The sequence below is a fragment of the Eutrigla gurnardus genome, assembly GCF_963514095.1.
Source record: "Eutrigla gurnardus genome assembly, chromosome: 18".
Classification (NCBI taxonomy): Eukaryota; Metazoa; Chordata; class Actinopteri; order Perciformes; family Triglidae; genus Eutrigla; species Eutrigla gurnardus.
In genome coordinates, this window is record NC_139929.1 from 12,358,171 (window position 1) to 12,372,473 (window position 14,303).

Consider the following 14,303-nt stretch of genomic DNA (forward strand, 5'->3'; position numbering starts at 1 on the left):
AGTCCATACCAACACCAAGGCTGTGCAGTCCTCTAAATCAGCTGAGTTAATAAACAAAAAGAAGCTTTTCATTTGCATATGCATCTTGATCTACCTCTGAATGAGTGCAACAAAGACGTAGATTTAACAGCTCATTTACATTTTTGGAAATAGTATTTGTACAAGGTTCTTGTCCAACTTAAGTTTGCATCTGAAGATAAAGAGAGATAGAGGACAATGGGAGGAAAGGGTGGAGAGATGAGCCGGAGGTTCACAAAACACTCCCTCCTCTCCTCCCTCCTCCTTCTCGGAAGGGTGGGAAGGGGAGAACAGAAATGGATGCATAAAGTAGCTGCTCATTCTGCTTCCAGAAGAATAAAAAGACAACAGTACAGCTCTGTGGTCTGAAAGGGTGAACAACCATGACAGATCATGATTTTTTTTCCTCGGGTAAAACCAAATTTAAAAATGATTTCTTATTTTCAAACACAAAAATGTCAAGATTTGCGCTGAGAAACAAATTATGACTTATACAACTAAATACAAAACTCGCCTTTTTCCTCTGTGGTAATAAAAATTCCTCCACTTCATCGTCTGTTTGACACTTTGTTATGACTTATGATGGAATGTCATTTTTGACAGCAAAAAAAAAAGGTACATTACTGCCTGACTGTGCTGTACAATGTTTTTTTTTATTATTGCAACTTCATATTTAGCTCCTTGTCCTTCAAGCGTCTGCAAGACAGGCAGGTCAGAAACACACTGATTAACAGATTGTTTCCCAATTAGAAGAAGTGCTTCGTGACTCCTGCTGCAGTAGCGAGAAGCCATTTCTTTCCTCAATCATTCTGTCAGTCGCCCAAGAGCAACCTGGATCATCCCAACGAAATTAATATTTTGATGTTTGAATGTCAGAGGAGTGAGAGAGGAGGAGGGGGGGTTATAGGCGCTAACAATTAGCTCTGAGGCTCTTTTGCGTTCTAATGGTTCTCCGTCATAATTTGAGTGATGGTGAGCTTATGTGAGTAAACACACAGCATGGTATATTTATTACTGTGTCGCACTGTCTGAGTGTGTGTGTGTGTGTGTGTGTGTGTGTGTGCATGTAGCCTCTAGACCTGTGCATAGCAGATGAGACATCTGGGTGGATAGTTCAGAGCCAAACAGCACACACTCATTGACACAGACAAACACACACAGATCTTCACTTCCTGTGGGAAGAAAAAAAACAAAACAAAAAACGTGTTATGGTATACGTGCAAAAAGAAACAACCCATAAACACACGAATGCAGATGCTGACACAAATTTACTACACCAATAACCCCGGCACGCAAAACACAAGCTCACTCAGAGTAACAGAGTGAATTCCTGACGTTTTCTGCTACGCAAAATCATTTCTACTGTGCTGACTCTCCATTCTTTGAAATCTGTTTCATAGAGACCACCTTAAGTGAAAGATAGGTGTTACTGTCCTTAGAAAACATACACACACACACACACACACACACACACTTTCTGTCTGTTGCTTCTGTCTTTTCTCTCACACACTGTGTCCCTTGGGTGTTGCTGTCTGTTCCTTGCAACTTAACAGGCAGGGACCTCCAGTAGCAAAGAGACGCCGATGGCATCCTCTTTCACCCACTGGTAGTGGGGAGCGATAACGCCGATGCTCAGCATCGCCGAGAGAGCACCATGCCATTCCCCTTCGCCTCGCAGCGTGGACCCCCGCTTTACATATTCAAAACTAATCCTCCCCTGAATATATAGACTGGTTTTATGTATAGAGCAAGATCCAGGAATCACCAAAGGGCATCCCCAGCACTCGGAAGAACACTTGAGCTGATTTTATTAGTGCTTTATATAATTCTGGCAGCGATACACACACTGCGACAGGGTGCTGTGTACAAACTGGCCTTCAGATGTAAGGTGACAGCTCCTCAGAGAGAAATAACAGCCGCGCAGGCACTTTGACAAAAATTAAATAGATAAAAAAAAAATATAGAATGAAATAGAAAGATGCTGCGCTATGAGATGCAGTGACCACAGTAATGTGGAGAATCCCCCCCTGCTCTTAGATTTATGTCATTTTAAAGCAATTTTATGGGTTTTCCTGTACAGGCTTATTACTTTATTCACTTATCCAAATAATAGCATGTGTTATGGTGATGTGGTTCACTGCTGTGTTACTAGACCAACGCGTTCCAAAATACGTAGAACAAATCCGGTTTCAGCAATAAAAAATAAATACATTTTATTTTGTTTTACTTTCAGCCAAATATGCTACTTTTGTTTTCAATTTAGAACACCTACGCACACGTAGTAATTAATAGCAGCATCTACAGCAATCAATTCTACCATGCTGTTGAACATCAGTGTATATGATACTTGAAATAGGAGAAAAACAGTGAAAAACCCTTCATTCTACTGTGTATTAAACTGACTCTATTCTGTCCCAGTTAGTTAAAAGACTAATCCTACTTAAGAAGTCTGTTTCCATTTACTGAGGAAATATTGACGGACGGATCATTTCCTTTAAAGAGCTCTGTTTTCTCAGGTAGTGTCCTGGACACGAATGCCCCGGAGGACTCGCTCCTCCCTTAGACTAACATGACCATAGCTCCGGGGGCCAGCTGCTCTGCAAAATACCCACAAATTTACATCCAAAATGTGTCTAAACGAACGCATTAAAAAGCAAGTCCTGGAAGAAGTGCCCTGAGCTATAGACACTGTTAGACACTGTTTGAACGTAACAGAACAGCGAGGTGTGTCCTGTTTGACTTGCTGGAGAGTGAAGAAACGGAGCAAGAGTCATGAGAAACTAAATATTTTGGTTGTTTATTCAGCCATTATTGAAGGAGCAATGTTGACTGAAAGTTTTATCTTTCCGCGTTGCGTCGTTAGCAAGAAGTAGGAACGCAGTGGAAGGAGTTGTGGGTGTGTAGTTAAAAATATAACGATAATGAAGTCTTTATTGAGTTGCATATTGAATTCTGTTTAAAGAAAGTTAATATTAATGATCCATCATATGCTCTCATTCGGCGTGTTGCCCGAGGCAGGTGTTTGTAATATTGACCATGTTGAAGGAATCTTCTAGCTGAATCGCAACAATACAAAAAAGTTAAAGCTACGTTCCCATCAGTGTGCTCCAATAAAAGACATTAAAGGTAAAGTGAGGTGTAGCTTTTCAAACACTCATTACCTATAAACAGATGTTCCCCAGCTGCCAACTCGCAAAATGCACTGCTGACAACAACTGTTAGGGCCGAAATTATGCAGGGAAATGCATCTATATAACCTAGGACCTTCAGAGAAGGCCTCATAACCACTCTGTCTGAGGAAACAAGATGGCTGATGAAGAAATTAATGCAGGCAAAGTCATTATCTTCCCTCCTAAAACCACAGTGGGTTTATGTCCCCCTGTGTCGTTTTTTCTCCGGGGCTAGCATTTAAGTGTCGATGGACTTATAAAAAGATAGGACAAGCCAACTGTGCCCCTTTTGTCTCCTTTCCTCCATATGGGAGGCAGCAGCATATGCAAGAACTGGCTCAGCTTCTGTAAAACTTCCATTAAAGATGCACAACTAAGGCTCTGCCAGCTTGAATATTACCTCTCTCCGCAAATTATTTATGGCTCGGAAAAAACGCTGATGATGAGCATCTCCAGCGACTTGTATAAATAAAAACACTTTTCTCGGCAATTTCAGCTGTGCTTTTTTTCTTCCTCCCCCTTTTTTTGGGGAGGGGGGGATGTGCTTAACCATTTGTAGAAACAAAAGGTATGCAGTTTATTCACATAGCAAGTTTTTAACTGTACGGCATTTAATTATCTTAACCTCAGCAGGGAGGACTGTGTTGTATTATGCATGACTTGTTTAATTAAGGAGAGGATATCCCCTTATAGTTTGTAGATTTTTATAATAACAGTGACAAAGCTGATAAATACGATGATAATAATGACAGATGACGGCGATCGGGAGGATATGAGAAATGGGAGGCAGAGCGCGGAGGATGGCGCTTTCACGAGGGACACCTCATCATCATGATACGCCATCAAATCTCTCATTAACAAGGAGCCTTTGTCTTGCCTTTGCATGACTCAGCCCGGCGCCTGCCTGCACATGACGACAACCACGACGACTCCTCGCCGGACCAATATTGACCTAATTCAGCATTCAGAGAATATGAAGAAGTTAACCTTTGGAAAAAAGGAGAAGAAAAAAAAAAAAACACCTTGCAGCAACATTAATTGACAAACCGCATCAATTCTCCCTCCTACCCCTCTTTTGTAATTACTCTGCCGCACATTTGATTGCCGCTGCGGAGCCGAGGACCCACGCTTCATTTGCCGTGAGGTCATCGGCAGCCCTCAGAAATATGAATATGATTTATACAGGAAGTGAGCGTGCTCTGTATGCGGTGTGTGCGCGGCCTTTTCTGCACGTAGTGTGTGTGTGTGTGACAATGAGAGACAGAGCAAGAGAGAGAGAGGGGGGGGGGGGATGTCCTTGGCTTCATACTGTATGTTGCATGAGGAGATTAATGCCTCCCTGGCAGCCATATCTGCTTAGCAGGAGGACTTCTCCAAAGTACACCGCATGTAATTATCTGGCAAGTTTATACTAGTTTTAGATAAAGAAGCACTCTGGCACATTTTTTTTTTCTTCAAGTTTGCTCAATTGCTGCTCTATCTGTGTAATTTGCAACTTTAGAAAAGTGCCAGCCTACCTTTTGACTACTGTTATGAAATAGTTGAAGAAGCATGGAAAGAATGCTGAAGTCATTTTAACCCAACATTATATTACATTTCTGGTGAGTGTATTTCTCCGTGTATCCATACAGTCTTTAGACAAACTTGCCAGCTATCATTTCATTATGGTTCATAGCGGTGCGATTTGAGTTGTATTTCGTACATCACTGTATTAAAGTAGGCCAACCCGGAGTAGTGAGAGCCGTTTCCCCTCTGGGACTGGAGGTAGTGTGTCATATAAAGTCTCCATTTCTGCTTCTCCTCCAAGTTCACTCTTAAGCAACAGGACAGAAGTCGAGACTGTGCATGACAACACGACTCGCAGGCCTCGAGGAAAATAGCAGTTCTCCTGCCAATCTCAGTCACTGTCATCCAAGTTCAACCTGTACTTTGAGATGCCTGATGCATGTGGCCCCTGGGGTCTCCAGAAACGCTTGTTGGACTGTTCATTTGTTTGTGGTGCTTCCGTTCGTGTTGCCTTGCTGACGCCACACGCGTGTGGGTTTTGTTTTTTTTTTTTCCTGAAGGTGATTGGTGACGTGGAAGGGGTGGACAATCCATCCGGGAAGGTGCCCTGCACAGGTCAGGGCTCAGCCAATCAGAGAGAGAACAAGGAAGGGGGGAGCGCTCTACGCCAGCTACGGAAACGGAAGAAACTTTTTGGGCGTGAGTGCTACACACACACACACACACACACACACACACACACACACACACACACACGTGACCCTTTTACCTGTGCAAACCTCTTCCCTGCCTGCTGTTTGCTTAGCAAAATTTACAGTTTCATGGGGTTGTTTGGTTCCCTCAGGGTGCCATCGTGTCGAGCCAGTAGGGGGAAGTGGGTGTGGCTCCAGTTTTGCACTGCAAGACCTCAACCAATGACAGCAAAGCAAAAGGAGAGAGGTAGCTGGACCCGAAACGAATGTAAGACGCTCATCAACCGTCAGTTTGACTTGAAGCAGTTATAATATCTCTTGAATCATTTGTGCTCTTTGTGTAGTTGTGGGATTAAAATATCAAAAACTAGCCTTTTCTTTATTGTAAGTAGCTCAGCACGGATTCAAATATGCTGTGTTGCTGCCATCAGCTGTACAATTTGGTATGTAAGATCTCATTAACTTTTCAAGAGCTTTTTTTCAGTAGTAAAACATGTATGTGTGTACTGTAACACTTTCTGTACCTTTAAGAACACGCTTCATGCGGTGTTGTCGAATGTTGAGTCATCGGAATAGTAGCAACCGAAAACACATTTTGCAAATGATGTTGTTCTGGCGTCCCTCAGCAAGTAAACATAAATAGTATGAAGTAATTATATCCCAATAAACAATGTTCAGCAACACTTGTAATGAATGCGGGTCATTAGAAGTTGTTCAGCGCTGCCTCAACACGATGAGAGATGAAGATTCTAAAAGTCACTAATCAGAACACGAGTGATAAAATATCAATATTGGCCTCACATTAAGCAGGATAATATTCAGGCCAGCTTGATTTGTATTGAATATGTGTCTGCTAGCCGGTGCTCAGTGTAATGAAGTGGCTCACAAATCAGGCCGTAATGGCTGCCTACTTACACATATTGCTTAATTAAAGGTTGTGAGCTTATTAGCATGTGTCTCTGGCACAGGGCGCGGGGAGATGGGAACCGGGACTGATGTCGTTGAGGGCCAGGCTTTAAAGGTTTTATAGATAGCTAACCTATCATACTAAAGCCCCCCCCCCCCCCTAAAATCGGATCTTAATAACCTGTCATTTTCATTGACGATGATTCGTCTTTATGGGCAGCCATTACAGATCAACTTCTGGGTCTTGTTTGATGGCGGTGATGGCGGCCATTCGTGCCCGTCATTATCAGAAACACACCTGACTTTGGCCTTGAGGTTGCTCCTCACCTCCATGTTTAAACCATCACAGCCGTGGCCCGAGGGGTGCACAGTGCATATGGGCACACATTCTCTCTCTCTCAAACACACACACCTGATACCTCTGTTTCTGATCCTGCGGGGCTCTGATGGAATAGACACGTGCCTTCCCACACCTAACAAATTTAAAAGGAATTAGTCGATATTTTTTTTAGATTTATTACTCCATCGGCAAAAATAAAATGAGGAAGGCGCAACATGTTAGCATAATTCAACGGGGAATTCATCGATTATATGTCCGCCGTGTGCAAACGCTCAACAGATAATGACATTTTGTTTAATTTGTTGTATTTCCAGCATTGGCAGGATGTGTTAGACCCTTGTGTTGCATCCTGTCCTTCTGTCTGCCTTTGACACTAGCCAGAACCTATAGAGCTAATGTGCTCCAATTAGAGATCACTCCATTAACAGTGACAGTGCTACACCCCCCAATTCAATCAGCCCCCTAATGAACATTAAGCAGAGATTCTGCCTCTCAGAGATGACAGCAAGCTCTTCTCTCTCTCTCCATGTGTCCTACTTTACTACCTCTCTCCCCTATATATGTATTATCCTCTTACATGACTCTCTTGTCCTTTTTAATACCCATGTATATCATTTTATTATTATGTGCAACAGGATGTTGGTCTCAGAAACAAAATCAATATATCTCTGGTCTTGTATCAGTTTTGAATTGTTAATACTTTTATAAAATTCCATATTTTTTTAATGAAGGTTTTTTTTTCTCTGTCATGTTTGATGTTTTCTGAGAGTTTCAGTTTATCATCATCAAAACAATACCCTCTGCGATGTTTTCCAACTGGGGGGCAGAGAGGGTGCAGATACAACGGGGGGGGGCAAAGGTATTTCAGTGGTTCAAATATTTGATTGTTAATGACAAACACCATTTCACCACAATTTAAATTTCAAATTGATCCCTGGGAGCAATTATTTCTGGGGGAGCGAAAACGTGCCGCGAGGTCTCTGCTCCCCACATTTGCTGATTTAAGTTAAAAGAAAACCTTTTTGCAGAGCTATCATAAGGGAGCTGCAACTTTTTGAAGTAAGTGCCTGCATCTGCTTAGAGCCAACCCAACCTGGGGATGTTGCTGGAGAGTGAGAAAAAGAGGGGGGGAAAAAAAAAAACATAAAAAGAAAAAAAAAAATAACACTTTGTCTAATTCTATATTTATGTAGCCCTCAGCTTGAGGTGTTCACATAAAACAGTTTGTATTCAGAAGTGCTGCGGTGATCGTTATGCTGCACGTTGAGATCGGCAACTCTTCTGGCACGGTTGGCGGGTGCAGCTCAGCCTGATTCATTTGAATTAAAGTTACCAACTAAATAAAAGGGATTCACATTCCCCACTTTTACCGCTTTGTTTTTTTTTTCTCCCCTTCTTTTCAAACCTTTACTGATTGTTTTTCTTTTAAGGCTGCCCACTCGCACATTTCTTTTGATGAAGAACTTTGTACATTTACTATGTTTGCATACATTTCTATTTACCCAACTTCAGTTATGGCACCTTTTTTTTTTGTTTGATGTTGAAATGTAATTATGTTTCGTGCAGAGTGGAAGAGCTTCTGATGCTTTTTTGATCAGAGAACACCAGCGGAGTAATATCCATCACACAAGTCTGATGACATTCAGTTTAAATGTGCGTACCTTGAATGCATTTTCAGAACTTCTCATATTAATAATATTTATTTTTCTGAAACATATCAGTGTATAACTATCATTCAACCACTGTCTTTACCTCCACTATTTAAAAATATATACAAAAAATGTGTGCTTTGTCATTTTCAAATTTGGACTGTCTCTTCAATATAACATCCTTTATGTTAATAGTAATTCATACAAAACGTTACATGCAGTGAATATTAGTTGGCAACAACTATGCGTAACCTGCAACACCAGTATTACGGTGGCGTTTTGTGCCACTGCGGTACGACAATAATATGCAAAACAGATATACATTCCAGACCTCTGTCAGGTTTTTCTGCCCGAGCTGTATTCTTCTCCGCTGACCCCGAACATGATTTCCTGGTGCTTAAGCCGTGGAAAACACACGCGGTCGAGGGTGTACAGGGATGTCAACATCGTGCCATATTTCTGTGGCATCTGGATAGATCATGTGCCTCTCTGCACACATATTTATTTATTTTGCCTCTTCCAGAGCGGTGTCAGGGAGGCAGATGTCCTGCTCACAGGAAAAATAATTTGCGGTGAAAAAGAAGGAGGTGGGGAGGTGGAGGGGGAAAAAAAATATATGAATATGCAAATCTTGTCACAGTGTGGAACCTTGTAATGAGTGGGAAATGTTGTCGCCATCTTTCATTATGCAGAGGTCATTGCTTAATGCCAGGCAGCTGGGCCCAGCTTCTTCTCTCTGTGCTCCCCCCCCCCAACCCCCCAACCTCTCCTGTCATCTCGCAGCAACTTGAACCAAACTACAGCCTGGCACGAAGCAACGGCGAGGTCACGGACGCACGTGCGCATGCAGAGGCACGCGTATCCACGTACAACACACCTGCACATCGCTGCTGAAAGAAAAACCTGCTTTGTTGAGAATGAGAAAATTCTTGAAAGTCACTGGATGAATAAAAAAATGCATAATGTAAATGTGTGATATAAATATATAGTACACTCTCATAGTCACAGGATGTATGTTGCATGTTTCATTCCGGGGAACTTTTTTTTTTTCTAAATCAATCAATCCTCCAGGTAGATCTTGAATGTATGATTTTTTTATTTTTTGTAGTTGTTGTTGTTGTTCATCATGTACATCGCCAAAACAGCTCGCTTCCATTCTGTCTCCTCTCGCAACAGCTTTTTTCCCGAAATTTCCGCTGGCGTCCGCCCGACATTGAGCTATGGGGCTAATCACGAGGTAAACCCGTCTCCCTCTCTCTCACGCACTCTTCATATAATCCCGGGTTCGAATGCTAAAAATGTAATGAACTTCACGGTTCATTGTGTTTGACATTGCTTAATTAATGGGTGCATTTAAAGTACATAGGGCCCCAGTAATTGATTTATATGCATGATTTGCACATACAGCTGTTGGTTCCTGTAGGAGACTCATCACTCAAAAAGTGGCTGTGCTGATGATAGGCTGGCTAGGTGATATCAGTTCTGTTGGCCAATCCAGCCTCAAGAAAACAAGACCAATTTATATGCGAGCACATTTTCCTTTTGAGGTTATCAAGAACTACTTAAAATTTTGACCCGGGCATTTTAATACCACATTTTAAACCAAACATTTGGAATAGTAATAGCCCGGCAAAATGTTTTGATATAGAAACCTTTTTCCTCCCGTAGCGTAATTGAATGAAATACGAAAATACAGTTGCAAGCCTTTTTTCACCAGGCTACGGCTGATGACGAGGGTTGGCCACCGTTAGAGTCCTGCCACACAGAGCAATTAAACCCCCTCACGCCAGCACAGTGCTTTGGCTGGGCTGTCTCTCTCTATCTGTCTATGTGCCTGGTCGCTTTCCACACAGACAGCTTGTGTTCCCGCGTTCCAGGACTCGGGCATCATCACCAAGAATGCCAAGGCGAGTCTACGGATCCGTGACCTAAGGTACACATTATGCATGGGACATATTGTGGGTTTGAGTCCGGCTTGAAAACACACACATTCCTCCTGAATGCAGGTTCTTTATTCGGTGTATTCGTAGAGCGGAAGCACCGTCTGCAGCTCTGTTGCTCGTGCCCGACCCGTGGCTACTGCATCCATGCATACGTATATCTGCATCCAACCGTGCTGAATATTCATTATGTAACCAGAGTGTGCAATGTGAAATGATCACGGTGCAGGTTGCTTCACTCTTTGAAACTCTCTCGACTTAATCTGTTAATGAATCAAATGTAACAACAGGTGGTTGCATATTTACATGGGGGTGAATCATGTAGAAACTGGTATGTATAAAATGGTAATTTTTCTTTGTCAGGTATCATCAGGCATTATATAGTTTAGATTTGAACCTGTAGTTTCAAACATCAGGGCCTTGACTTGCATGTGGTTTTGTTAAAAAAGGGTCACTAAAAAAAAATAGTTTTATATTTTTAATGATTTTCACTGAGCACTTTCTACCAAATAAATAATTATGAAGATTTTTATTCTGTGGGCATTACAAATTAAATTCCATTAAATTCCAAAAAGTGCCATTGTTAGGAAAGCAATTGCTATGGGACCCCAGAGCAGAGACTGACAGGTGGATGGTGCAAAACAAATAGTTGATTTAATCACAGAGCAGGCTGAGAGGCAGGAAGCTGGCTGGCATGAGCTAGTTTTCACCGGGAGCTCAACTAAGATTGTGAGGACGGGAAAATCAGGCCACGTAGCGAAGCACACCGGAAAAACCTGAGCATGGAGAGGGAAAAACGCTGGTAAGTCTCAAAAGGCAAAAAACACACACAAGAGAACTAACGCTGTAGCAAACACTCGGAACCACACTGAGCACAGACGGAATTATCTGGCCGCGTGGTGGAGTGACGACCAGGCTTGGAACAGGTTGATGAGGTGAGTGGAAGCAGGTGTGTCTCGTCTGCTGCAGAGGGAGAAGCCAGGCCACGCCCCCTGCCCCGCCCCCTGCCACACCAACTCTGTAGGAAGAAACAGAAAAGGAGAAGAAAAAAAATGCAAAACAACAACCCAACAGAATCCTAACAGGAATATCTCAAAAGACTAATAACAAAACGTGTGTTTCTTTTTGTCTGCTGGGTGAGCAGATCCTTTAAAACACCAACCATAATTATTATTGAAAGCTTTCCTTGAAGGTTTTCCTTCCTACTGAGCCGCCACCTTTGCAGTGTTAGCATTTAGCCTTCATTGACCGCGGCCTTTATGCTTAGTCCAGGCATACGCGGCGTGGTTATAATTATTGTTTTCTGTGTGGAGATGTGGAGGTCGCTGGCCCCTAACCATTATTTGGTTTTGGACAGACCCTCGGTGGAGCTCGGATCAATTCCTCACCTAGAGAACATTCTAGCATATTTCTATCACCAGCATATTGATTTTTCCATGAGCAGGCCCCTGTTGTGTGTGTGAGGTGTTTTCATGCACGCCGCATAGAGGATGCAGCCTGCAGCGTGCACAAACACACACACACACACGCTTGCATGGTCTGTACATGGGCCGACACACACACACACAAATGCGTTTTCATTTATTCATCTCTGTAGACACCCATAGGCATTCCTGTGTGTAAAATGCACGCATCGGCATATTTAGTGGCTTCAGATCTCAAACACACACTCGCACGTACACTCCTTGTTAAAGCAGACACCAAGTGAACCGTGTCCTCTCCGGGGCCAAGTGTCTCGCTTTCTTTATTACACCTACTAATCGATACAGACTGGCCTGGTGTCGAGGGCCCGCCGTCTTTCCGGCTTTCCTTTGCAGCCTCCCGTCCCTCCTCGTCCCTCCTTCCCATCATTCATTCCTTCCCTCCCTCCATTCATCCAACTTTCTGTCCCTGCACCCCTGAATTCCATCCATCCAACGGTCCGTGCATCCATCATCCCACATCCCTTCACCTCACACTGCAGTCATCACTCTGTCCACATGATTGTTTCGGTCCTCGGCATCACTTGGATTCAGAGGGGGAAAGAGAGCAAGCAAAGGGATAAAAGAGAGAGGGAGAGTGTGTGTGTGTGTGTGTGTGTGTGTGTGTGTGTGTGTGTGTGTGTGTGCGCGCACGCAAGAGAGAGAGAGAGAGAGAGAGTTGGCGTCATTGTCATCTATAACATGGCAGGACAGGGGAGGGTGATTTGGATTTAAATAATGTATTAGATTTTCAGAGCTACCATCCACAATGCCTCACACCACTATGAAACATAATAACTTAAAGGTACGTGTGTGTGTGTGTGTGTGTGTGTGTGTGTGTGTTTGAAGGTGAAAGAAAGAGGGGGAGAGAGAGAGAGGCATACTATATGAAATTGCACGTCTTTTAGATGCAAATTGAGTTCCGTGTAAAATGGTTTGTTGCAGACTGATCGGGTCAAATTGTATTCCTGCTGTTGTTTAGCAATAAAGAAAAGAGTCTTTTATTGTCCAAGTGTGTTAGAAACACACACAAGTGAGGCGGCAGAGCGGAATTGGAGCTGAGGGCTTTGGCGCCGGTGCTTTGAGACAAAGGAGGTGGCCAGGCAAAGCGTGGAGGAGGGGGGGGATAAAAGATTGTGCTGGAATTTGTCTACAGCCAATAATCATTGTGGTGCAGAAGAGGAGTACTATATCAGAGCGCCAAATCAATATCACATTACTTTGAGTATGGGAGTATATACAAGACTCATCAAATTGATTATTTTTGATGCTACAATGGCAGTTTCATTTGCCGGGGCCCTCAACAACAACTACTGTTCAATTACCGGGGCTGTGTGTGAGTTGAAAAAAAAAAGAAAAGAAAGAAAAACAAAACAAGACAAATGGATATGTATTTGACTAAAATAAAGCCTTGCCTGGAATAGAAATGAGGAATGGCATGTCACAGACAAGCTCTGGTTAAAAGATGACTTGTTTCATCGGACATTGAAATTTCATGAATATATTTTCCGAGGGCCCTGGAAAAAAAACAGAATTCATCATGAAGTTTGAACAGGCTATAATGTCATAGTGCAGATCAGTCAAATTCATAATGTGTTGTGTGTGGAAGTGTGGCCTTGGTGGTTGTAGACAGACTGCAAGGGCTTATGTTGATTCACAAAATTGTATTTAGTCACCTTTTAAAATCATTTAGAGCCACAATTAAAACAGGTGTTTTGTAAGAAATGTAGTCAGTTTGGGTCCTTTGCAGTTTGTTCATGTAATCTTACAAAAATGTCATATCTATATCAAGCAGCAAAGTCATCTAAACAAATTCCTTTCTGCTCCGTTTGGAATAGTTGGAACACTAAAAAGTTGCCTCCGTGAGTAACATCAGTCCAACAGTTGCTCAGAACGGCCTCCACCAATGAACTCCTCCTCCTAATGGCTTTAAGTCTTCAATATGGGGCCATCAGGAGAGACAAGGCGCAGCGGCTCCTTGGATGATTAAAAAGTCATTTCCTTAACTGTCCTCCCAGGATTTGCGAGCTTTCTTTTTTGTAAGAAAACATTAAATTGCTCCAATCAAGCATAAACGTCTCCTGCTTGTGGTGTAATTTGTACTGCTGTTCGCGTGGTGGGCGCTTATTTGTCATCCTTTTCCTTTGGCGCTTTTCCCAACCGCCTTGATCAACAATTAATGGTTGAAATTGCTTCCTTGTTACTTATGGCTGTGGAGACAGATGCGGCAATGCAAAAAAAAAGAAGAAAAAAAAGAAAAAAAGATAGTTTAATTGAACAGCGGAAATGTGTTGAGATGTGGTTTTGACTTTCTTCATACAGTACTGAACTCATTTCTACTTGTCCTTTTACTTTTTCCTATAGGTTTTATAGTGCGCTCTTAACGCATGATACATTATAACAGAAATACAGTATCACAACAGCAGTGGCCCACTCTTTCTCTCCTGTCCACTTTATTCCTCTCTACCTCTCTGCTCTTCTGTCTCTCTCTCCCCCACTCTGTATTTTTTTTTTTTTTTTACACAATGACCTTTAGTGCTCTTTCCTTCATTGCAGGGACAGGCCCGGGCCTGGCATCTGATAGAATCAATATTCTATTATGATAGTGCGTGGAGCGTGTGG

General features: G+C 42.6%; 1 protein-coding gene across 1 annotated transcript in view; it reads left to right on the plus strand.

Moving 5' to 3' along the window:
* The window catches only part of ofcc1 (orofacial cleft 1 candidate 1), a gene marked incomplete at its 5' end in the record, with an annotated part of 167,169 nt that extends 157,852 nt beyond the window's left edge, over positions 1–9,317 (plus strand). The window contains 4 exons of the mRNA XM_084033662.1: positions 5,255–5,393; positions 5,539–5,654; positions 5,779–5,829; positions 9,065–9,317. Of these exons, the coding sequence (XP_083889788.1) occupies positions 5,255–5,393; positions 5,539–5,612 (213 nt within the window). The 3' untranslated portion in view covers positions 5,613–5,654; positions 5,779–5,829; positions 9,065–9,317. The remainder of the gene's footprint in view (positions 1–5,254; positions 5,394–5,538; positions 5,655–5,778; positions 5,830–9,064) is intronic.
* Positions 9,318–14,303: the final 4,986 nt, after the last annotated feature.